General features: G+C 45.5%; 1 protein-coding gene across 5 annotated transcripts in view; it reads right to left on the bottom strand.

The window, feature by feature from the left end:
• Positions 1–23967, bottom strand: part of Ttc7b (tetratricopeptide repeat domain 7B) — a 249360-nt gene that overhangs the window by 208370 nt on the left and 17023 nt on the right. For 3 of the 5 annotated variants that reach the window (XM_063240837.1, XM_063240838.1, XM_063240839.1), the window contains exons 2-3: positions 16258–16412; positions 5356–5524 (exon numbers count right to left, since the gene is read on the bottom strand). In XM_063240837.1, the coding sequence (XP_063096907.1) occupies positions 5356–5524; positions 16258–16412 (324 nt within the window). Of the gene's footprint in view, positions 1–5355; positions 5525–16257; positions 16413–23967 lie in introns of those variants that run through there. The other 2 variants (XM_013155227.2, XM_063240840.1) reach the window with 2 other exon arrangements.

Genomic DNA, 23967 nt, shown 5'->3' with positions numbered 1-23967 from the left:
TAAAAAGAAGGCAAACACTTTTTAACAGGACAATAAGAAAGGCTGCTTGAGGGCACTGAGGATCCAGGAAAGCCCTACACACTGCAGGCTCAAAATTGCAAAGTTCAGTCACTTTTTCTCTGACAAAAGAGCTCCAGGGTCCCAAGCTGTAATGGCTCCCTAGAAAATGTGCTGCTTGGGATCTAGTTCACAGTGCTTGGCCATGCAGCCATTCAGGGGCTTCTGCAGCCACAATTCAAGGGGGTTCAGCTATCACTAGAGCTGGCAGCAGACCTTAGCATTATCCATACAGTACAGGTTTTACGGGTGTGCAAAATGAAAAGTTATATGGTCAGGGAGGTTTCCACTCAGAGTTTAGAAATGGGTTTAGGAGGCCAGGAAGTATGTCTATGAGAGCACAGTGTGTAAAGCCACGAGAATAAAACCAAAAGTGGACTGGAGACCTGTTGAGGACCATTCTATATAATTGTTGGAAAATCATTCCATAATTAGATTCCAATTAAGGCTTGTCTGAGTCCTGGTGCCTTGCCATGTGGGCCAGTTATGATATGTAGGAAACGTAATTCTATGTGCCTCTAGTTACAGCTGCAATGCCCCAGTGCAGGAGTGCATCAGCTGAAGACATCTTGGTTCCTTGAGAATCCAGTAATAATAAAAAGAGGGATTCATCTTGGGGAAAAGGATAAACTCCTTAACCTGTCATCTTTCCCCATCAACCTCTTCAACATAAAAATCATCATCACCATAAAGTCAAAGCTGCCTTCAGAGTCACTCGATAATCCCTCCAATTATTCTACACACCCAATAAATAGTAGCTCAGAGTATTTTGTGTCTGGCCATCCTGAGGCATTGACCTCCCAGAACCCCTGTCCAGCATTACTAAATTGCTGTTTCTTATTTCATCCTTTTGCCATACCTCTTACACAGGCAGTTGGGGATCTTGCCAGGTCCCCAACAGAGACCCCAAGAATTTGTCAGGAACATGGAACATCTGAGGACAGCTGCAAGGGGTAAGCAAAGCCACCCCGAGAGAGAAGCCATAAGGGTACTGGCAATGCCATGGGGGAGGGACACCTAAATTCTTCATAGTTCACATATTGCCACAATTTGCTCTGGGCAATGGACATGGAATGTAGGATTTAAGGTTTACCCTGCTGGATTTCAGTCTTGCTTTAGCCCCATTCCTTCCTATCCTCCTTGTCCTCCCTTTCAGAATGGGAAGGTATATCCTGGGCCACTGTATGCTGGAAGCGTTTCATTTCTTTTTGATATTTACAGGGGCTCACACCTAAAAGCCTGCCTTAACTCTCAGAAGAGACTTTGGAATTGGACTTGGACCTTCAGCAACATTGAAACTATTAGGACTTTAGCAACTTTTACAGATGGACTAAATGTAGTTGACATAAAGAGATATGTATGAGTCTTCTGAGGCCAAGAGTGGACTGTTATGGTTTATATCTAGATCTCCCCCTAGAGTCTCATGGATCATAGGTGGTGAAAGGGTTTTGGCCCAGACAGGACTCTATAGCCAGGAAAGCCTCAACCGGAACCAGGAAGCTCCTATCTCCCCCGCCCCTAGGAATTTACCTGTGTAGCCATCTTCCCGCCCCTAGAAATTTACCTATGGCTCCAAACCTAGGACCAATGGGCTACCTGTGCTTCCCTAATGCCCACCTTAGGTTCCATCCCAAACCGAGGCTACTTACATACCCCCACATCACATGTCCGCCAGAGAGATTGCCAGACGCCCGTGTTCTCAGAATAAAGGCCTCTTTTTGTTTTATACTTCTCATCTTTTAGAAATATTTTTCATCTTTTGGAAATAATCCTATCAGGTGGGATCTTTGGAAGGTGGCTGGATTACAGTGTCACAGTAGTCTGTGAGCAAAGGCTCCCACAATCACCCAAATTATAAGAACTCCAAGCAAGGGAACATCTACAAATGGCATCAGTAATTGAGCTACAAGTAAGTACCAGATACAGTGCTCTGTCCTGAGCATAGCAAGTCAGCAAGACAAAATCCTTCCCTTGGAAAAATCACAGACAAGGACAGGCATCTGATGGTGGTACAGCTCACTCCATTGTATTTCCCACACAATCCTAACCCCCTGAGCTATGATGGCACTGAAATACGGCCAACTCTGAATGAGCGAGTACTAGGTAGCTTCAGAGATGATGGGACACAGAACTTGGACAAAACATCTAGGAAGACAAGGGCAGGGTTCAGGTGGAAAAACTAGGGTGAGAAGGAGAAGGGAAACAGGTACAAATTGTGGTGTTTTCTAGAGTCTGAATGTCTTTTCTCTGAGGAAACCTTGGCTGGTCAAGGGAGACCCAGAGCATGTAAGAGAGGAGAGCAATGAGGACTACGGGCTGTGGAGCTAAACTCTCCACCAATACCTATTTCTAAGCAAGCTCGCATGCTATCCAAAGGGAGGGCGCAGCTCTGAACCAGTCTCTGAGGTCAAGTCCTGGCCTGATTGCTTTGTAGCTATAGGACCCTAGCCACATTTCTCTAACCTCCCTGTGCCCTGGTTTCCTCATCTGTAATGTGGAAAAAATGATGTCATTTACCTCAAGGGGTAGTTGTGAAGACTGAGACACCCAAATAAGGGCACAGCACCTGACAAGAGGAATCTCAGTACAGCTGACGACTGATGTCCTTCCTAGTGACCTCACTCAGCCAGTCAGTCTCCTTTCTCTTCCTGTTGACTGAGCCTTTGGGGGAATAAAGAGACAGGAAAGATATGGTGCTGCCCCTGGAGGTCCTCAGTAACTGAATGATGCTGGCTCTGAGTCCTAATCAGGCAAGGCTGAGAATCCCTGCTGGGGAAAGAGCTCCCAGCCAATGATGAAAGACAAAGGTGGGGGCTCAATGGCATTTCCAGGCTCTAGCTAGACCCCTGGTCATGTCAGACCCCAGGTCACCATGGAAAACTCCGTAGGTCAGTTCTTCTGCATACAAATGTGCAAGCTGCATAAGGGAAGGTATGGGCTGGGGCATGACACCCAGTGGGTGGCTGTCACTCAGCCCAGCCTGGTCTTGCCATGGAAGATGAAGAGTCTGCTCTACTCTTCTTTCCAAAGTGCCGGAAAACCAAATATTGAAGTGGGATGAACAGCCTCAATTTTGAAATGTTAACAATTAACTCAAAAGTGTTGGAAACCTGGCAGTGATAAGACAAAGCCCATCTCGGGCAGCTTGCAGGCCAGTGCAGCACAATCTGTGAGTCAAGGAGACTTTGGCGCTGACACTTGTAGATTCCCTTGTCAGCAGCCTGCCCTTGAAAACCCTCTGGAAGCCTAGTAAAAAAAAACAGCTAGGACTCCTGGCTCCGTAAGTTCCTTGTGCAACCTCCTATCTTTGACAATTTCTGCAGATTGCTATTATATGTCACTTCTAGTCCCCACTCTCCACCAATACTTATTCCTAAGCAAGCATTTATAACATGCTATTTTTGGGGTTTGTTTGAAGTATTTTATATACTATCATATAAAATCTCCTTAGACCTTGATAAATGGGGAAACCGAGGTATGAGAACTTGCACAAGGTCACACAGTCAGACAATGAATATGATGGCAGCTGGCCCCATGCAGAGGGTTCAGAGTTTGTGGTCCTAATCATCACTCTACCCTGCTTCTCACCAGCCAGTTCCTCTGGGAAACAAATTAGACAAAGCTAGGCCTCTCAGGAGTCGGCCAAGGTCCTGAGGGCCAAGAGCCACATTAACAGCTTGGGGCCCACTGTCAACTACAGATTACCCCGGACCAGACCCAGGGTCCTATTCTCCTGTCTTCTTCACCTCCCTAGCATGGAAGCCGCACACTGAGCTGGGAGTGCCATCTGCAAACAGTCTGCCTCCGCTCTGCTGTCCCAGGGCTAATCCAAAGTACTGAGCTCTGGTGCTCAGCAGACCCCAGAACCACATCCCACTCCTAACCTACAAACCAACTCCTGGCTCCAATCCAGTGGCCCCTGGTCAACCCTGGGACTGGAAAATGCCAGATGATGCTTGCTCTCATGCCAGAGCACACATACATGGCTCCCAGCAGCCCAAGGCACATGGGGAGACAGTGAGCAGAGAGAACAGGGCAGCTGTGGCATGGATCCCCGGGGCCTCCCACAGCTCAGACAGATGCAAAGCAGATGCTTTGGAGACCCCAGAGGCAGCCACAAGGACTCTGTCCATTAAGCCACGTGAGTACCCTGTCAAAAGCAATGGCATCTTTTCCCAACTCACAGGGACATTTAGAAGATTAATCAGATGAGTTTGGCAGTCCTTGGGGCTCCCTGGGGAAGTGGGTGAATGCATCACACTTGTCATAAGCTCTGAAGGATGTGCCCCTGGTCAGGTCCTTGAAAGATGCTGTACAGGACAACTGAGTCACACAGGCTGGATCACTGCAGTCCCTGCATCTCAGCCAGACAATGCTTTATGACACACAAGTGGCACTGCTGTTCCAGCCACAGTTGGCCACAACTCGTGGTCTGGCCAGCAGGGTCAGGAGGCAGAGGAGCTGTTCCAGATGGTTCACTTCTTACCATAGACTTAGGCATCCAGTTCTGAATGTCCCTCCCCCTGGAAGCCCACCTGGCCCTGCTAGCCCATCAGGAGCTCTCGTCTCCACAAAGGTGTTATCTACTCCTGGCTCTCATCATGTGCTGTCTTGTTTGAGGCTGAAAGTTTAAAATATCGTTGATTAAGCACTGCGTATGTGCCAGGTCATACAGTAAGGGCTTCACATATATTATTTGCCTCCATCCTCATCACTCTCTGAAGTGGGTATGATTATACCCATTACATAGGAGCACTTGGCAGCCTGGTAATCATAACCTACGTCGGGCAACAGCATGTCCTGCCTTTCCATGGGACTGCATCTCTCATGAGATTACAAGCTCCTTCATGGCTGTAAAGACCTTTACACTTTCTTCTGTCATCTGAATAGGGACCTGTTATCCTGTTTCAAGCAACTGATCCTAATTAACCCAGAGGTGACATCAGTGAATAAAAATGTGGTTGGCCAAGTGGGCAGCTGACCATGGAATATGCATCCTTGTATGTGCTATGTAATAACTTAATTACCAAGAAGCTCTTGGTTACACTGCAGGTTAATTATCAAGAAAGTTTACCAAAATATTTTCCTATATTGCTTTCAGTGATAAATGAAGAACGGAAGCTCTGAGGAAAGTGGAGGAAAGTGTGTTGGGCTTAAAATGACCCAGAACATGTAGTGGGGCTGAGCGAGGAACTGTCAAATTAATCACCAGCCGAGGGCACAGGGCTCACACAGGGGGCTGGGGAAGCTGCGCTGGCTCCAGAGGAAGTGGCCCGAGGGAAAAGTGCACGGGCTCACCTTTGGTAGCGTAGGCTTCGGCAATCATGCGCAACCTGTACGGAGAGACGGCCGTCAGCGGCAGGTCATCGAGGCCCACCCGGGCATAAATGTTCAGAGCTTCTTTATAATCTCCTTCCACATAATTCAACTTGGCCATGATCAGATTGGATTCTTGTAGGAATTCTGACTAGAAGGAAAAGGAGAAAAAACATTTTCCTACAATATTATGTATGATATTCCCTCAGGACCCAGCCATCTGCTGTCACACAACCCCGTGAAACAAGGTGGACACAACTGCTCCTAGAAGTGTTTTTATAATAGCCAAAGAGTCCAGGCAACCCAAATGTCCATCACAATGCAGTAGAGCCATAAAATGGAATACTAGTCATAATCAAAGATGAAGTACTAACATGTGCTATAACATGGAGGAATCTCCAAAACACCTCCAAAGTGGAACACTAGTCAGAAAAGGCCACAAATTAGCTGACTCCATTTACCTGAAATGCCCAGAAGAGTCAAATCTATAGAATCAGGAAGCAGATTAGTGAGTACCTAGGGCCAAAGGCTAAAGAAGTGAGAGGTGACTTCTAATAGTTACCAGGTTTCTTTTTGAGATAATGAAAATGTGCCAGAGTTGATCATGGTGATGTCTGTACAACTCCATGAATATAGTAAAAGTTACTGAAGTATACACTTTAAATGGGTGAATTATATGGCAAGTGACTTATGTCTCAATAAAATTGCTGTGAATAAACAAAACCAAACCCTGCATCTCCCCTAAGCTGGGCCAAGGATGGAAGGAATTGTTTCTTTGGAGCACCTGCTGACAACCAAAAGCTGCCTTGACATTCTGGAGGATCCGGGACTCCTGGCACTAGCAACAAACAGGATGGAGCCCAGACAACCCAAGGTTTTCCATGGGTACAAAGTCAGGGCTTGCTTTCTCGAAAGGATGAACAGTTGCTACTGAGTAGCAATTCAAGCGTGGGAAGTCAAAGTTGTGGACCAAGAATCCCTCTTCTGCCAGTTCCAAGACAGCTCCACCTTTGTCCCCACCGCTTGGTCAGCCCCACCAGCCTCATCTCCACCCTCCCTTCCTGAGGCTCTTTGGCTGGAGACAGAAGAGATGACCTAGCCATCTAGACAAGGAAGCACACCCGGCACCCGCTGAGGCCTCCTCCTGGGAGTGCAGGCTACCAGAGCGCGCTGCGAAGCTGCACCACTGTGTAACCGGCAGCCTGGACAGGTGAGCAACAAGACACAGCAGCCCAGGCGGAGCATCCACTCGGGTCACGATGGTCACCTCCAGGCATTTCCTGGAAGGCAGCAGGGACACCAGGCAGCCCCGGAGAGGATGCTCAAAGAGAACAGAGTACAGCAAACAGGGTTGAGGAGTGGCCCAAGGGAGAGGCCACCATGCAAGAACCCTGAATCATATTTGGAGACAGAGCAACCAAAACAGACTAGAGAGAGGAGAAAAGGAGCCATAAAAAGAAACACCACAGGCCATCTCCTGCAGAGGAGGAGCTGGGCGGATCCGGAGTCCCTGCAGAAGCCCGTTCCTTTGTCTGAAGGACTGAATACTTCTGCAAGCAGGGAGGCATCGCAGCTTCCTGAGGCACCTCAGCCTGTGGTGAGTGCCCAGCACAGTCTGCCCAAATCTCAGACTGTTCCGGACCCCCCAGGCTTCTGGGTGCAGTGAAATGGAGCAGTGGGTTAGAGGCCACTACAGCTGCCTCCCCATCCACCCCCCCCCCCCCCCGCTACACTTGGAAGTCTGCTGAGCTCCTGACGGATGGGCGGGCCTACACTAACCCCCGAGCCCAGCCGCGCCTAGCCATCTGCCTGCAGAGGAGGAGCTGGGCGGATCTGGAGTGCCTGCAGAAGTCCCTTTCTTTGCCTAGAGGACTGTGGATATCTCTGCAAGCAGGGAGGGATCACAGGCTCCTGAGGCACTGTGGCCTGTGGAGAGCACCCTAACCCGGCTGCAATTGAAGAGCTGTGGATCTTCCAAGGGGCAGGTGGGCGCACAGTGTCCCTGAGGCCCAGCTTGTCTGGAACTGCGGAGTTCTGAGCAGGCAGAGGAGGGACACTGGTTCTGCAGGCCCAATGGCTTGGGGTAGTGCGGTGTCAGAGGCTCAGTAGCTCCAAGCATAGAAGGGGATTTTCAACAGATCCTGAGGAAGCTTTCAAATAACACTTGAAACACAGAAATATACAAAATGACAAAACGAAAGACCAAATTACAACCTCAAACCTTCAGCCCATCTCAGGAAACCCTAGGAGCAATGTATATAGAAGAAAATATATCCCATCCACCTCATATATCGGACATAATAGCTACTGAAGTTGACAAACAACTCCAGGAAGCTTTAAAGAAATTCAAACTCGAAATAATCTCCCAGATAAAAGAAGAAATGATAAAAGAAATGAAAGAGATTCTAAATATATCTAAAGAAAACACAGATAAAAAATTGGAGGAACTAAACAAAAAGATAGAATCCCTAGACGAGCAATATAAGAAACAAACAGAATACATAATGCAGATGCACAGAGATATACAGGAAATAAAAAACTCCACTGAAAGTTGTAAAAACCGCCTTAATGAAAGTGAAGATAGAATTTCAGACCTTGAAGACATGATTGCAGCTAGTGAACAGGAAAGGAAAGATCTTTTGAAAATAACAAGGAATCAGGAAACAACAATTCAACAACTGCAAGACGATGCAAAGAAGAATAACATAAGAATGATAGGGATTAATGAAAGAGAGGGAGACAACATAAAGGATGTCAAGCGGATATTTAGAGAAGTAATAGCTGAAAATTTCCCAAGCATGAGATCAGAAACTGACATCAAGATCAGTGAAGCATATAGAACTCCAAACACTCATAACCAAAATAAAACTACACCCAGACATATAATAATCACCATCCCAGAAATCCAACACAAGAATAGATTACTAAAAGCTATCAGAGAGAAAAGACAGATCACTTATAAAGGAAAACCTATCAGAATCACAGCAGACTTCTCAGCACAAACGATAAAGTCAAGAAGAGCATGGAGTGAAATATTCCAGATCCTAAAGCAAAATGATTTCCAACCAAGACTGATATATCCTGCAAAACTATCATTCAAAATAGATGGTGCAATACGATACTTCCATGACAAAGAACAGCTGAAGAACTTCATGAACACCAAACCGACCCTGCAAAAAATATTGAAAGACAGTTTAGATACACAAAGGAAAAAACCACTAAGCAAAGCAAATAATTAAACAGAACAGAAAGATAAAGATGCAACAGCAGAGAGATAACATTCCTACAATTAACCAGCATTTAACAGTAATAACCATTAATGTAAATGGTCTCAATGCACCAATCAAAAGAAACAGACTAGCAGAATGGATCAAGAAACAAAATCCAACCATATGCTGTTTACAGGAAACCCATCTAACCCAGAAGGATACTCACAGACTGAAAGTCAAAGGATGGAAAACAATTCTTCATGCAGCAGGAATCCAGAAAAAGGCAGGAGTAGTCATTCTGTTTGCAGACAACGTGAACTTTAAACCAACAATGACCATAAAGGACAAAGAAGGTCACTACATACTTGTAAGGGGAAAACTCCAAGAGGAAGAGATAACTATCTTAAATATATACGCACCAAACTCCAGAGCACCAAGTTATATAAAACAATTATTAACAGAAATGAAAACTCAAATTATCAGTAACACAATTGTAACAGGAGACCTTAATACGCCATTGACACCAAGGGACAGATCAACCAGACAGAAAATGAGCAAAGAAATAACAGAACTGAATCATACCTGTGAACAAATGGGTTTGATAGACATATACAGGATGTTCCACCCAACAACATCAGAATACACATTCTTCTCAGCAGTACATGGATCATTTTCTAAAATAGACCATATATTAGCTCACAGAACATATTTAAACAAGTGCAAAAGAGCTGAAATCATCCCTTGCATGTTATCGGATCATAGCGCTCTGAAATTAGAAATTAATGATAAAAGATACTGCAAAAATCCCACAAACACATGGAAACTGAATAACACACTCTTGAGTAATCAGTGGGTCACAGAGGAAATTAAAGAAGAAATCAAACAATACCTAAAAGAAAATGAAAATACAGATACAACTTACCGGAACCTGTGGGATGCAATGAAAGCCGTCCTGAGAGGAAAATTTATTGCACTGAGTTCCCACATCAGGAAAACAGAACGAATACAAATAAATAACTTGATGCTACACCTCAAACAGCTAGAAAAAGAAGAGCAAGTCAAGCCCAAAACCAAAAGAAGAGAGGAAATTATAAAAATCAGAGCAGAAATCAATGCAATAGAGACTAAGAAAACAATCCAAAGAATCAACAAATCAAAGAGTTGGTTCTTTGAAAGAATAAATAAAATCGATAAGCCCCTAGCCAACCTTATTAAAAAAAGGGAAGAAAAAGCTCAAATTCATGCAATAAGAAATGAAAAAGGAGAAATCACTACAGACCCAATAGAAATACAGAAGATCATCAACACCTACTTCGAAAACCTCTACTCTCAAAAGTTTGATAACACAGAAGAAATAGACAGATTCTTAGAAGCATATGAAGTGCCAAAGCTAGATCAAGAGGATGTAAAACTGTTGAATAACCCAATCTCTGTTACTGAAATTGAAAATGTAATTAAGTCCTTACCCACCAAGAAGAGCCCAGGCCCAGATGGATTCACTGCAGAATTCTACAAGAAATACAAAGAAGACCTAATGCCGACACTCCTCAAACTGTTCAATGAAATTGAAAGGGAAGCAATCCTTCCTAAGTCGTTCCTGGAAGCAAATATTACTCTAGTACCAAAACCTGAGAAAGACCCAACTAAAAAAGAGAACTATAGACCGATCTCCCTAATGAACACAGATGCAAAAATCCTCAATAAAATATTGGCAAATAGGATCCAGCAAATCATCAAGAAGATTATACACCATGACCAAGTGGGATTCATCCCAGGAATGCAAGGATGGTTCAACATACGCAAATCAATAAATGTAATCCACCATATCAATGAAACCAAAAATAAGAATCACATGATCATTTCTATAGATGCAGAAAAAGCCTTCGATAAGGTCCAACATTTATTCATGATAAAAACTCTACAGAAAATTGGAATAGATGGTCTTTACCTCAATATAATAAAGGCCATTTATGACAAACCAACAGCCAGCATCATTCTAAATGGCCAAAAATTGAAAGCCTTTACTTTAAAATCAGGCACAAGACAAGGATGTCCTTTATCACCACTCCTATTTAATATAGTACTGGAAGTACTAGCCAGAGCAATTAGGCAAGAAAGAGAAATAAAAGGGGTAAAGATAGGAAAAGAAGAAGTTAAGTTATCATTGTTTGCAGATGACATGATACTCTACATAGAAGACCCCCTAAACTCCATTGAAATACTCTTAGATACAATAAATAAATTCAGTAATGTGGCTGGATACAAAATCAATACTCAGAAATCAATAGCATTCCTATACACGAACAACAAAATTACAGAGAGGGAAATAAGAGAAACTGGACTATTCACATTAGCAAGCAAAAAAATGAAATATTTAGGAATTACTCTTACGAAAGAAGTGAAAGACTTATACAGTGAAAACTATAATACACTGAAAAAGGAAATTGAAGATGATCTCAGAAAATGGAAAGACATCCCTTGCTCATGGATAGGAAGAACAAACATTGTGAAGATGGCCATTCTCCCAAAACTCTTATACAGATTCAATGCAATCCCAATAGAAATACCATCAACATACCTTATAGATCTAGAGAAATCACTCCTAAATTTCATCTGGAACCAGAAGAGACCTAGAATCGCAAAGGCAATTCTAAGCAGCAAAGGCAAAGCAGGAGGCATCACAATCCCTGACTTGAAATTATACTACAAAGCAACAGTAGTAAAATCAACATGGTATTGGAATCAAAACAGAGGCGAAGATCAATGGAATAGATTAGAAGATACAACCACAACTACAAACACACTCAACCACCTTATCTTTGATAAAGGAGCCAAGCAGGTTCACTGGAAGAACGACAGTCTCTTTAATAAATGGTGCTGGAAAAACTGGCTCTCCATTTGCCGAAAACTAAAGCTAGACCCATGTCTATCACCATGTACTAAATTAAAATCTAAATGGGTCAAAGATCTGAATATTAAAACAGAAACACTAAATCTATTGGAAGACAAAGTGGGTAGAAACCTTGGAGACATAGGAGTAGGTAGAGAATTCATGAACAGGACTCAAACCGCACGGGAAACACTTCCCAGAATCAATAACTGGGACCACATCTTATTAAAAAGTTTCTGCATGTCAAAAGAAATCTCCAGCATAGTGAAAAGAAAACCCACAAACTGGGAAAAGATTTTAGTGAACTCTCTCTCAGACAAGGGACTCTTGTCTAAAACATATAAAGAATTAAAAAAACTCAGACCTCCAAAATTCAAAGATCCAATCCAAAAATGGGCATCTGAGATGAATACGCAATTCTCAGATGAAGAAATGCAAATGGCAAATAAATATATGAAAACATGCTCATCATCATTGGTCATCAGAGAAATGCAAATTAAAACCACACTGAGATTCCATCTCACTCCTGAAAGAATGGCCAGGATCAAGAAAACCAACAACAAATGCTGGAGAGGATGTGGGGAAAAAGGAACTCTCCTGCACTGTTGGTGGGAGTGTAGACTGGTACAGCCTTTGTGGAGGTCTGTCTGGAGGTTTCTCAAAAAGTTGGGATTGGAAATCCCATTTATTCCAGCTATTCCACTTCTAGGCATATTCCCAGAAGAACTGAAAGCATTATACCACAGTGATTTATGTGCACCTATGTTTATAGCAGCACAATTTGTAATCGCCAGATCTTGGAAACAACCCAAGTGTCCATCAACTGAGGAATGGATAAAAAAGTTGTGGTATTTCTATACAATGGAATATTATTCAGCTATAAAGAAGGATCACATTGAGATATTTATCAATAAATGGGCGCAGCTTGAGACCATACTCATAAGTGAAATAAATCAATCTCGCATGTATGAATACCGAATAGTTTCCCTAATGTAAGTAATGATTCAAATATATGAAAATATGTGGCAATCATGATTCCCCATTATGTGGCCTTGAAGCCTTATAAAATTTTCACTTATTAATTAGAAAGGCTTTATTCCGGGCTTCTTGATATGGAAATATTTGAAGCTATAGTATATGAAGTTTTATCCAAATATCTCAAGGAAAAAGACAGACACTATGGTAACTATTATTCTTTAAAAAAATTATTTAGTTATTTCTTATGTTTATTTTAATTAAGGGAAAAATTTAAAAAATTAGGATATATAATAGTAACTCTTTTCGATTTCCTATTAACTTGTTTTGAAGTCCTGTGATGCTCCCACGATCTTGTTTTGACTGATTAGACTCTGTTCCATTCTGTGGGATAGTATCAGGTCTGAGGGTATAGGCAACTACTTTGAAGGCAGTAAGATTCACTAAGATACCCATTCTGGTTTGACTATTGTCTCCTTTGGAAGTCCTGTAATGTTTACAATGTCTAAGTTTTATTGGTCTTGTTCTCTACTGTTTTGTCCAACTTTATAATATCTAATGAGATAGACAAATCTTTTTAAGGAAACAAGAGACAACGTTGATAACTATTGTTAATAACCGTATACTCTGTTCTACATCATGTGCTAAGTCTATCCTTGGTTTTCACTGACAGCTTGGTTCTGCCATATTTGACTTTATTCTCCCCCCCCAAAAAAGTAATAAGAACTAAGGAGTAATAAAATCTAAAATGTGTAAATTTTGTTGTAAAAAGAGAGGAAGGGGAAAAAAGAGCTCTAACGGATATAACAGCAAGTGTGTATAGGGATGTTGAATAGCTGACTATATTAATGTTTTTGGATCATTGAACACAGCTGTTTGTAGTCTCTCTGTTTGAATGTCTACTTTGTATTCTTTGATACTGTGATTTGAGCAACTATTTCCAAGATGATAATATGTAATCTATTAACAGGTGATTTCTTACTGTTATGCTTTTTTTTGTAGTTCTGTATTATATGTAACCTTACACTGCTTTGTTTTGTTTTGTGTTTTTCTCTTTTTCCTCTTAAATAAAAAAAAAAAAAAAAAAAAAAAAAAAAAAGAAACACCACAGGACTTCTCCCCCACTGTGGGACAGGCCAGGCTTAGGGGCTGAACGGCTTCTTAGGAGACTCCGCAGCATTTCTCTGCTTCCCTGAGCCCTCCAGCTTCTAAGAACCACTGCCACAAGCAAGCTGGAGAGAAGCAGGGAATGTGGTCAGTGCTGACTGGGGAAGATAAAGCATCCTGGAGATGGGTGGCAGGGACGCTGCGCAACAGTGTGAATGTGATTAATGCCGCGGAGATGAATAAAATGCTCAGTTTTATGTTATGTACCATTTTTTTTACAAGAAAAAATAAAAGTTAAAAAAATAGAAAAGGAAACAATGTCCAGATGGAAAATCAGCTAGGAGAAAATTGCAAGTCCAGAGGCACAGGATGGAGCCCTGGGAGGAACCTGCTGGGCGAGTCCATCCGCAGCCTTCACACAGTAGCGAGGAAACAGCTTGGCAGGACCAAGGCTACTGGGGACTGGGGCGGGGAGGGGCTGGGGTGGGGGTGGAGGAGAGCCCCACACAGTACCAGGGCTGCCCTGCTCCTGACGAGCGCTGTCTTCAGCCCTGAGTCATCAGCCAGATCGCCCTTCTAGTCTGGGGCTCTTTCTGCTACCCTGTGTTGCCAGCTCACTCTGCTCTCCCCAGCTCAGACCACATGAGACAGAAGGTCAAGGAAACAGGAAGTTTCACATTAGCCAGTATGAATGGGGCAACGCACTTGTGCAAAAGCTGTGCGACTCTGGGACATTCTTTACAAAGGAAACCAGAAAACAGCAGCTGGAATAAAAGTTAGGTAGACACAAGAAAATAGCCATAGTGATAGGGGGCCAGTGTGTTTCAGTTTGAGGTTAAAACTGTCTTGAGCTATACAGGTCTACAGTTGAGAAACACGAGGTTCAGAGAGGGTAGGTAACTTATCAAGATCACAAAGCTTATGAAGCCAGAACTGGGACTCAAACTCCAGAATCTTAACCTGAAATCCAATGCTCTCGCTACCACACTGAGGCTGGAGAGCAGAGAATGGTGAAATAAATGACAAGATCAAAATGAAAGGCGGGGTTTAGGAGTGGGAATGAGCTGAGTGAGATTCCACACCATCAAACCTCACTCCCACCAGGATCACTGGGTCTGACTGGCTGTCACTGAGCTGTGGCCACATGGGCCCCATCCCTTGCTCACCTCCTGCTGACCAAGACCCACCACCAGAGTCACCAGAAGATCTTTGGTGGAGAATCGTTGACATGCAGACAATGGCTCCCTAACACTGACCCAGTGTGGCCTGGCCTTCCTTAAGAAGGAAGAGAAGGTGAAGACCTAGGTTTTAGGGCCTAAATGTGGCTCAAGGCCTTATGAACATGGGCTTCTTTTGATCCAGCCTCCAGGGCTGTGTCCAGCACAGACAGACAGACAGTACCATCTTCATAAAAGACTGTGTCAGGGCTTCCAGAAGCCTGCACCATATCAATCACAGGCATCAATACTAGCTCAGTCCAACACTGCCCAACCCCTCAGCTGCAACAGGAAAAAAGAGGTGGCCAGAGGACAAAACACCTCAGAATGAAAGCTCACCGGCACCCCTGCTCTGCCCACTCCACACCAAACGAGCCACAGAAAGGGAAGGTACCTCCCTAAGGTCACACAGCAAGTTAGGACCAAGCACACGTTTCTCATACAGCTGCAAAATGAAAACCAAAGAAAATATGTCTTTCGAAGGGGGAGGAAATATGCACCAACAGACAAGAGAAAAAGCCAAAGAAGTAGCCCCAGAGGATTCAGAGATAAGAAAAGAAAAACAGAAAGAGAACTCATCAATTAGAAAGCAAACAGCTGGAGCATCGAACGTTCACTGAAGACTATCTGTGCTCTGTGGAAAAATATATCCTGGGGAAAGGTGGGAGTTCTAGAGGAGATGAGCAAGGCAGGACTGGGGTGCAGCAGCCGCTCCAGCCCAGAGTGACCTTAGGAAGCTGTGAGGGCCAGACCTCAGGGTGGGAAGCTCCCAGAGCCAGGAAATATGAGCTAATTTGGACACAGAAGAGGGACAGACAAAGGTCAGAGGTTCCCCACAAGAGGCAAAGGGGGCGGGGCTCACAAGAAGCAAAGAAGGAGAGGAAGCAGCAGACAGGAAGCTGGGTGTAAACGGAGATGGAGAAGAGAACCAGAGCAGACAGCAGGATACAGACTGATGTCCCATGCTGGGGGCTGAGGGTCCCTGCGCAGGCAGCAGAAGCTCCTGGTTCCCACCCACACCGAGGCAGTGCCGGGCCTGTTGGCACCAGGATGAAATCCCCACTGCTCTGAGCCACAGCAGCCTCATGAGCCATGTGATTTGGGAGGAAACTGTGTATTAGTGACACTCATATCTCACGTCTCTCTTTTCTAGAGGGCAAAGTATCAGGTTGAGCTCTGGGCCATACGTGAAGTTTCATCTTGAGCACCACGTGAGAATAATAGCGCTCCTGCTGGGGAGGACGTGTCACTGAGGACTTTTATCACAGTGACCCCACCTGGAAGCCCCACAAGTGGGTGGCCAGCCAGGGGGTTGCCACATTAGTTGTGCTGACAGCTGGCCTGCTTCTAAGATGGCCATGGTGAGATGTGTAGATGCACCCTAAACCTGGCCACTCCATTTCTGGGCATCTTTCCCAATCACATACCACTGAGGAGATGATGAAAGCACCCCACACTGTCCCCACTTCTCAGAGGCCCACAGTACCTTGAGGTTCCCTCGGTCCAAGGCGGCAGTCAGATGCTTGCGGACCTCGGTCAGCTGGGGCCTGGGGCCTCGGGGACTGGCACCCTGCCTTAGGGGGTGCTCCTTCAGGTACTGCTCCAGCTTTGACTCCCCGAGAAGAAGTTCTGCCATGTCATCTGCAAAACAGAGTGAGAGGCTACAAGGGAAGCTCCAAGGACCTCAGCACTCCCACATCCCAAGCCTCCCGCCTCCAGTGAGGCTTCTGGGGCCTCAGAACCTTAGACGGGCTTTGCGTAGGCCCCCTCGTGCAGTGGACTGGGTTCACCACACAGGGTGCTCCAGCAGCGCTGGCCCAAGCATTCAGTCCTCCCACAGTCACACTAATTGACCCTCAAAGTCAGGTACTTAGTGGATAGAGTTCAAATTCAATAGGGAGAAAACCAAGCCGACTTATGACAATAAGTCATACCATGACCTCACAAAGCATACACAAAACCCTTGTGCAATGCATTCCCAAGGGTTTGGCATTAAGATCTCCTGGCTCTTCTGTATTCTGTGGCCTCCTACACAGACAGGAGTTGGCAGAACCTCTGTACAGTCAGACTCCTAAAGCAGATGTATGTCAAAACCATACAGACACACCTGGGAATGTCTGTAGGAAGCGTTTACTCCTAAGACAACATACTCAAAGTGTTATAATTTCCCTATTGTCTGTGTTGGCTTGTGAATTAGAATAAAAAGTTTGCTTGAGGAGTAGGTCATTGGAATCCACATACCCAGACTGTTTTGAATGAGTGCAGAACTGTTCATACATTAGCCTGAACATGACCTATGTTTTCTGTCATTCAGAACATAACTGTAATTAAAATAGAAAATTGTCTTTTAAAGATTAAGAAGGCTATGTCTCAATCCCATGATAGCAACTACTGCTGGAGTACAGGGGAGACCACCGTGGGAGCTAATGACCAAAAGAGACCTTAGCTTTATCCATAGCAATGGTGATAAACTTACGGCACGCATGCTACAGTATTTGTCTTTGAAGATGAAAGCTGTTAATGTATGAGTTGTATTTTTCTAAACCAGAACCTCAGGATTGAGGTTTAATCGCAATGCTGGCGTTTTGTGATAAGTAAATGGGTTTGGGGTTGCAGTTTGGGCACTAAAGATTCACCATCGCTGATCTATAGTAACATTCTGGTTCTAGAAAAGAGAACTGATTTGCCTATAATGTTTGCAATTTAAAATGAATTCCAACAGTAATCATGAGGAGAGAATCTTGCTGAGACTCTGAGTAGACAGCCCAACAAAGGCACCGAAAGAGCCATTTCCAAGGCTTCGTGTGAGCTGACTCAGACTGCAGTCCAGAGGCCTCAGCAGTGCTCTGTCTGTGGATGTAAGACCTAGAATCTGGAAAACAGCAAACTACACCAAAGCAAAGCAGCAGTAAGCTTCTGTGCTCAAGATTTCTGAAGAAAACCAAGTGGCCTAAAGCAGCCCCCAACAGCAGAGGACGGGGAGGCGGTGTCCCCTCGGGGGAAGGCAGCAAGGTGCAGTCCCCACAAATGGAGCCAGCCGAGATGCCAGGCAGGTGGCAAAGCACCGAACAGCCCCTTGGAGACACAAGCCCTCCTGGAGAAAGGAACTCTTCCTCAAGCCAGGGTGCGTTTTATTCTGAGCACTTCTCAATTCGAACTTGCCACAGTTCAAGTGGCCTGCAGCCCTCCATGGGGATGGCTACCACCTGGACAAGAGGACGCCTATTGTTTATACAAGTACGTCTGAGTATTTATCTCTACATCTGTCTGACCCAAAAAGAGGTCTAAAATAAGTATCATCCAGGATAAATGAGGAATTTCTGGGTAACAGAACTGGGAATATTGTTAAAAAATATCATCTCTGTAGTTTTAATTATTTATATGAAACAGAGCCATTTTCTATTACATTTAGGAAGAAAAAGGTGACTCTTCCTTAAAAGCTGAGAGATTGGATGTCAGAATATTATTTGTGGCTATTTCCAAATAGTAAGATTGTCAATCCATTCTGAACTTTTTTCCTGTATATTTTAAATTTCCAAAAAAAATAAAAGAGAACATTGGATTCCAAGTTCTAGACGTGAAGCCCAGTCTGTCCCTTTATGTCTTTGGCCCAATATCTCAGTGTTTTGGGGCACCTCTAAAAAGCACCTTTCTCTGTCTGAGCCGAAGATGCCCCTCCTTGCTGCTCCCCATGATCTCACCCCACCTTTTGCCTCCCCAATTCAGGATTCCGAGGGCCCTGCTGACTCACATCTAAAGTCGGCTAGAGGTACAGCACAAGCCATGCAACAGTGCACGGCCCTGGAAAGTGGCAGGTGATCTCAGGACAAGGCTGGAGAATCAAGCTGGGGTCACGACAAGGAGACATAGATGTCCCCCTCGGGTCACCCCCCCACAGGGTGATATTCACCATGCCTGGCATGGAAAACAGGTCCTCACATGGCCCAGCCAGCTCGTTCCCCACAGCCTTCAGAGCGCCTGGGCATCCTGGGGCACCATCTGCCATGCCTCAGTAAGCACCTCCTCTCTCTACACGCCCCAGCCCAAGCCACCTTGGCTGAGCCCAACCTGGGCGTTCGTTCATCTGCCTGCTCCCTCTAGATTATAAGGCACAGGCCTGAAGGAGGATCCAGGGTTGCAGGCTTTCAGAATCCCAGGTGGAGCACGATGTCTGACATACAGTCACTGCCCAATAAACAGGGAATTAACCCAATGCCAGGCAAAGGCATTTGGACCACGTCCTCGAGGTTAGACTGCTGCTGCCTATAGCACTCTGCTACGGTCATCCCTGAATATCTATTCTCACATTTCCTCTAGTATTACAATCCCTTCACGGCTGCCCAGCTAAAGACCCAACCTTCCCCAGGTTCCCAGACGCTGCACTTGACTAATTCGCAGCCGGCCCACAGGATGTAAACAGTGGCGCAGCCCCGGGCCACACCCTTGCGGGAAGGGGGTGCTCTTATACTACACCCAGAGTGCAATGAGAGCACTCACTGACCTCCGCACAACCACTTCAGACCAGGAGATGGAAGCTGCCAAGGATGAAGAGCAGCATAACAAAAGAGCCTTGGGCCCCCACACCCAGGAGCTGCCACTGAGTCCTGGGGGGACTTGTGATGAATTATATGCATCTTGCTCTTGAGAAGTTGCTGCTGTCCTAGCCTGTGTTATAAGCAGCCTAACTGCTGTCTTCACTGACCTCCCAAAAAAGCAAGCTTCCTGTTGAGAGCCTCTGTCTGACATCTTAACAGCACCTCTCCCCAAGTGTACTGGCTTCCAAACAGAGCTCCGCAGAACGCAGCTGAGCCCCTTTGGTTTTTCTGTGACACTGCTGTTACATGCTAGGTATGCACATTTTTTATTTAGACAAAGGATTGCATGGCTAAAAAGAAAGGGAAAAACTATTACCCGAGTGTTAGGCAAGATTTCTGTCCCTTGTGTTTCTCTGATCTCCTGGCGCTGGGGGAAGGCACCAGATTCTTGATGCCTACATGAAAGAAGGAGCCCTGCTCGAGCTGGAACAACCAGGAGGCAGAGAAGGCCTATTGTTCCAGATGGGAGTCAGAGGTTTTACTCAGAATTAGGCGGCAGTCCCATAGAGGTCCCTGTCTCTCAGGACCGTTCAACACAACATCAGCACTAAGGCAGGTGTGTACTGCGCTGGCTGCATTGGAGAGAAGGAGACAAAGCTTTCAGCAGGCATGTGTGCCAGGTGTGTGTCTGCAAGGTAGGACATGTAGGGAAAGGAGTAGGTAGGAACATTATATGAGAGACGAGATGCAGCCTAGTTATTTGCATGACTCCAAGCATTTGGTCAGAGCCAAACCCCAGAGTGCTAGGTAAGGATAAAGAGGACAGTCAGGGGCTTCCGACAGAAGGATAAGGATCAGCTCCTCAGTTCCAGAGGGCTGCATATTCCATGCAAAGAGCTTATGATTTAACTTGAAATACTGTATGCGGGCTGCAAAGTAATTTTTGAAATTTTTAAAATTTCTGGGCTCCAACTTAATCTCTCCAACAAATTATGTTACTTTTGTTCCCCTTCACAAGAGGTGAATTCCTTTTCACTCACACTTGGAACCAGGCAGGCGGATATAAAAACATTAAGAGCTCAGGCCAGAGAAACCAATCAGAGGCTGCAAGGTGGTCCTAGCGATGAGGGCACTAGGTGGCTGAGCCCCACTCCATGAGCCCGGCCTGCACTCGTCCACCGCTGCGGGGCTCCCGGTGTGCAATCCACTAGCAGCAGGAAGAAACAGGCACCACCTAACCAGCTTTTACTGCCTTGTTATGGCTCCCATTACACGCTAGGACAGAGAGGCAGGAGAGACACAGGGCACCCTGCGGCATTCCAGAAAATCAAGTCCAAAACAACAGAGGATCTGAGTGTTAAAACAGACTGTCACTTCCTGCCACGATGGAGTCAAATTTACTCCCACTTCCATTTAAAACCACTGCAGAAACAAGACAGATGGGATGAAAAATCAGTTTTCATGACACTGGGCATCTGGCAACATAGATGAGAGATGCCTGAAAGAGTAAGAAACACGGTGAGCCCGTGAATGCCGGGAGAGCTTCTACATGTGACACCAGGTCAGGGACTTTCTACTGGAATCCTTCACACAAAGCCTTCTGATCCAAGGAGGTGCCCTGCTTGCCCACCCACACAGGAAACACAACTGGGCTTTTCCCAGCTGCATAAGGAGCAGCTGCCCTGCAAAGTGGGCCAGGCGGGCAAGAGGTCTGCAGAATGAGAAGGCCCCACAGCACAGCATGGAGCAGGGCTTTGGCCTCAGGCAGCCTGAAGCTTAAATCCTGGCTCCCTTGCTAACCAGCTGTTGCCACTGGGCAAGACATCTGACCTCTCTGAGCCTTAGTTTCCTTAACTGGCTGGTGTGAAGGCAAATAATATATGCAATAAGTACATTATGAAGCAGTTGCTGATAAACATTAGCTACTACTACTGATATTTTCTTTCATTGAGGATCTACTGTTTCCCAGAGAGCTCTCTCTATAAGACACAATCCCAGCATCACAGCAGAGGGCCTGCAAAGTGGTCAGAAGACAGGAACCCTGGAAAATGGTCACTAACAGCCTAGCCATCCTGAGCTCCTCAACTGCTGTGCACCCTGCTAAGCACTGACATGATCCCAAGAGTTCTGAAAACAATACTAGGACACTGGGACTGTTATTCCTTCCACCTTACAAAGACCAAGCACAAGAAGTGCAGCGGTCCACCCAAGGACACGAGCTGGTCACCCTGGAGCTGGACCTGAGCCCGGGCAGCCTCCCAGCACCATGTCTCCAGCATGCCAGGCACCAACCACCGGAACATCACAGCCAGAGTGGCCAGGCTCCTCTCCCAACCAGCTGTATGAACCTAGTCAAGCTACTTGGCCCCTCTGCTGCAGGGGTTGGACAGGTACTTTTGGAGTCCCTGTCCTGCTCTATCTGCCAGAACTTTCAGGGCACCAGAGTGAGGGGAAACCTGGGTGCCCAGGGCTGGTTTTACATTTCAGCATTTAAGCAGGGCTGTAGGAACCAGTTCCCTGGTGTCTTATGCAGAGACAAAGCCCAAAGTGAACAGAGATCATGAGTGAGAAGAAAAGAGAAGAATACAGCGTATCAGCCCCAGGGGGCCCATGCTCTGGTCCTGCTCTGAAAACAATCCCATGAGCCTCGTGGCTAGCACAGCTCAATGGCGGGGGCACCTAGTCCCCAGGGAAGGGAAGGTTGTGGCCTTGGCCTTCCTCAGTCCCCTTTGCAGGGTTAGCGGCTCACATGTAGACTTTTGATCAGGTAGGGGGGTAGAATTTCTTCTCTGTTCCTGGGAGTACTTGATGCCAACACAAAAATTTAAACCACTCAGTTCAAGTGTCAGCAGAGGCATTTAGGTCTATTCAAACCGTTCCTGATCCAAGAGGAAAAATAAATCCCTATTCAATAGAAACTGGGTGTGCAGTATTCCTTCAGCATCTAGCCAGCTTCTCAATTTCTTAGGTCTCACGTGGACTACATCCCTCACTTGCTTGGCTTCTCGTAGGTAACTCAGCATCTGCAGGACTTGTGATTGCCCTATCCTGTCCCCAGCCCCAAGAGTACTGCTAGGAACACAGACAGGATGATCACAGCATCAGTCAGGGCAGAAATCCACACGAGTGTCTCCAGGGGACAACTAAGCAATTTTTTTCTTTTCTTTTCTTTTCTTTTTTTTTTGGAGACAGGGTCTCACTAAATTGAGCAGTCTCAATATTCCTGCCTCACCTTCCTGAGTGCTGGGATTACAGGTGTGCACCACCATGCCTGGTTCACTATAGCACTTTCCATATAACACTTTAACTGGATCATCTGCCCCCAAAACTCCAGGTCCAGTAACTTGTCCCATAGACACACGCACTTTGTGTGCATGTGTGTACCTATGTGGTACCAAGGATTAAACCCAGGGCCTTCATCCTAAACTACATCCACAGGTTTGTTTGTTTTTTTTTGCAACAGTGTCTCACTAAGCTACCCAGACTGGGCTCAAAATCTTCCTGCCCCAGCTTCTGAGAGTGCTAGATCACAGGCGTACACCACCACACCTGGCGAACACATATACTGTCAAGTACAAATTCATAGATAGAGATTACAAATATCCCTAAGGGAAAAGGATAGAGGACGACCTATTGAGTCCTTGATAGGGAACCTGTTCCACAAATTCAGGAGTTCCACACAAGAGGACATAGGTGCAACCATTAAACAAAAAGAAGGGATTTAACACAACCCTGTGCTAGCCTGACTACTAACAGTCCGCAACCTCACACTTCCTGAGTCCATGTGGTTTGGGACCCCCTGCACTGACCCTGGGCTTGGCTGCAGGACTTGCTCTGAGCAGTAAGGCAACTCTGATATACTCACTTCCTCTTCCCTCTTGCTCTGTGGCCACCACGAGGATGTGTGTGGGCCATGGTGGACCTGACGTAGGTCAACCCAATGGAGGAGGAAGGGTCACGTGGAACAGTGGCACCGTCTCAGCCAAGACTCAGTCACATGAGCAAGCCCAGCCAGGAGCAGCAAAGTCACAGGGCTAAACACTAGCGGACCACGGATGCATGAGCAAGCCCAGGCGTGAGTGAGCCTACAACCATGAAAAATGATAGAAGGTGGGTGTTCCAAGATGCAAAGTTGTGGGCTGGTTTTTTATATAGCACTAGCTAATAATCTCAAAGACAGAAGGGTGCAAAAAGCAAGATTTAGAAACGATGTAAAGAAAACCCCCCACTAATATCATATTTTTTATGGATGTAGATTACAGAACACATCAGAAAAAATCCCCACAAAAGTCCCAAAAGAAGCTATGTCAGTAGAAGCAGGCAAGAGGATCCAAAATACAGGAAGAAGGTTATTTTTCATACTGCAAAAGGTTCCTGATTTTCCAACCTATGATTTTTTGACTTTATGATGGTACAAAAGTGAGATAGGGGGCTGGGGATTTAGCTCAGCGGCATAAGCGCCTGCCTTGCAAGCAGGCAGTCATGAGTTCGATCCCTGGTACCGATAAAAACGAAAAAGGCAAAAAAAAAAAAAAAAAAAAAAGAGATAGACTTGATATACTTTAGACTTTGAATTTTCTTTTTCCCTGGGCTACTGATACATGCTATGAGGCTCCCTTAGGTGCTGGGCCATGCAGCTCTCAGGCAGTCATGCAGTCACA

Source organism: Cavia porcellus, unplaced genomic scaffold, assembly GCF_034190915.1.
Source record: "Cavia porcellus strain 051 isolate PalLab524CR breed Dunkin Hartley unplaced genomic scaffold, mCavPor4.1 scaffold_31, whole genome shotgun sequence".
In the NCBI taxonomy this organism is placed as follows: Eukaryota; Metazoa; Chordata; class Mammalia; order Rodentia; family Caviidae; genus Cavia; species Cavia porcellus.
The sequence above is the reverse complement of the archived record's forward strand: the minus strand, read 5'-3'. Positions and strand labels throughout refer to the sequence as shown.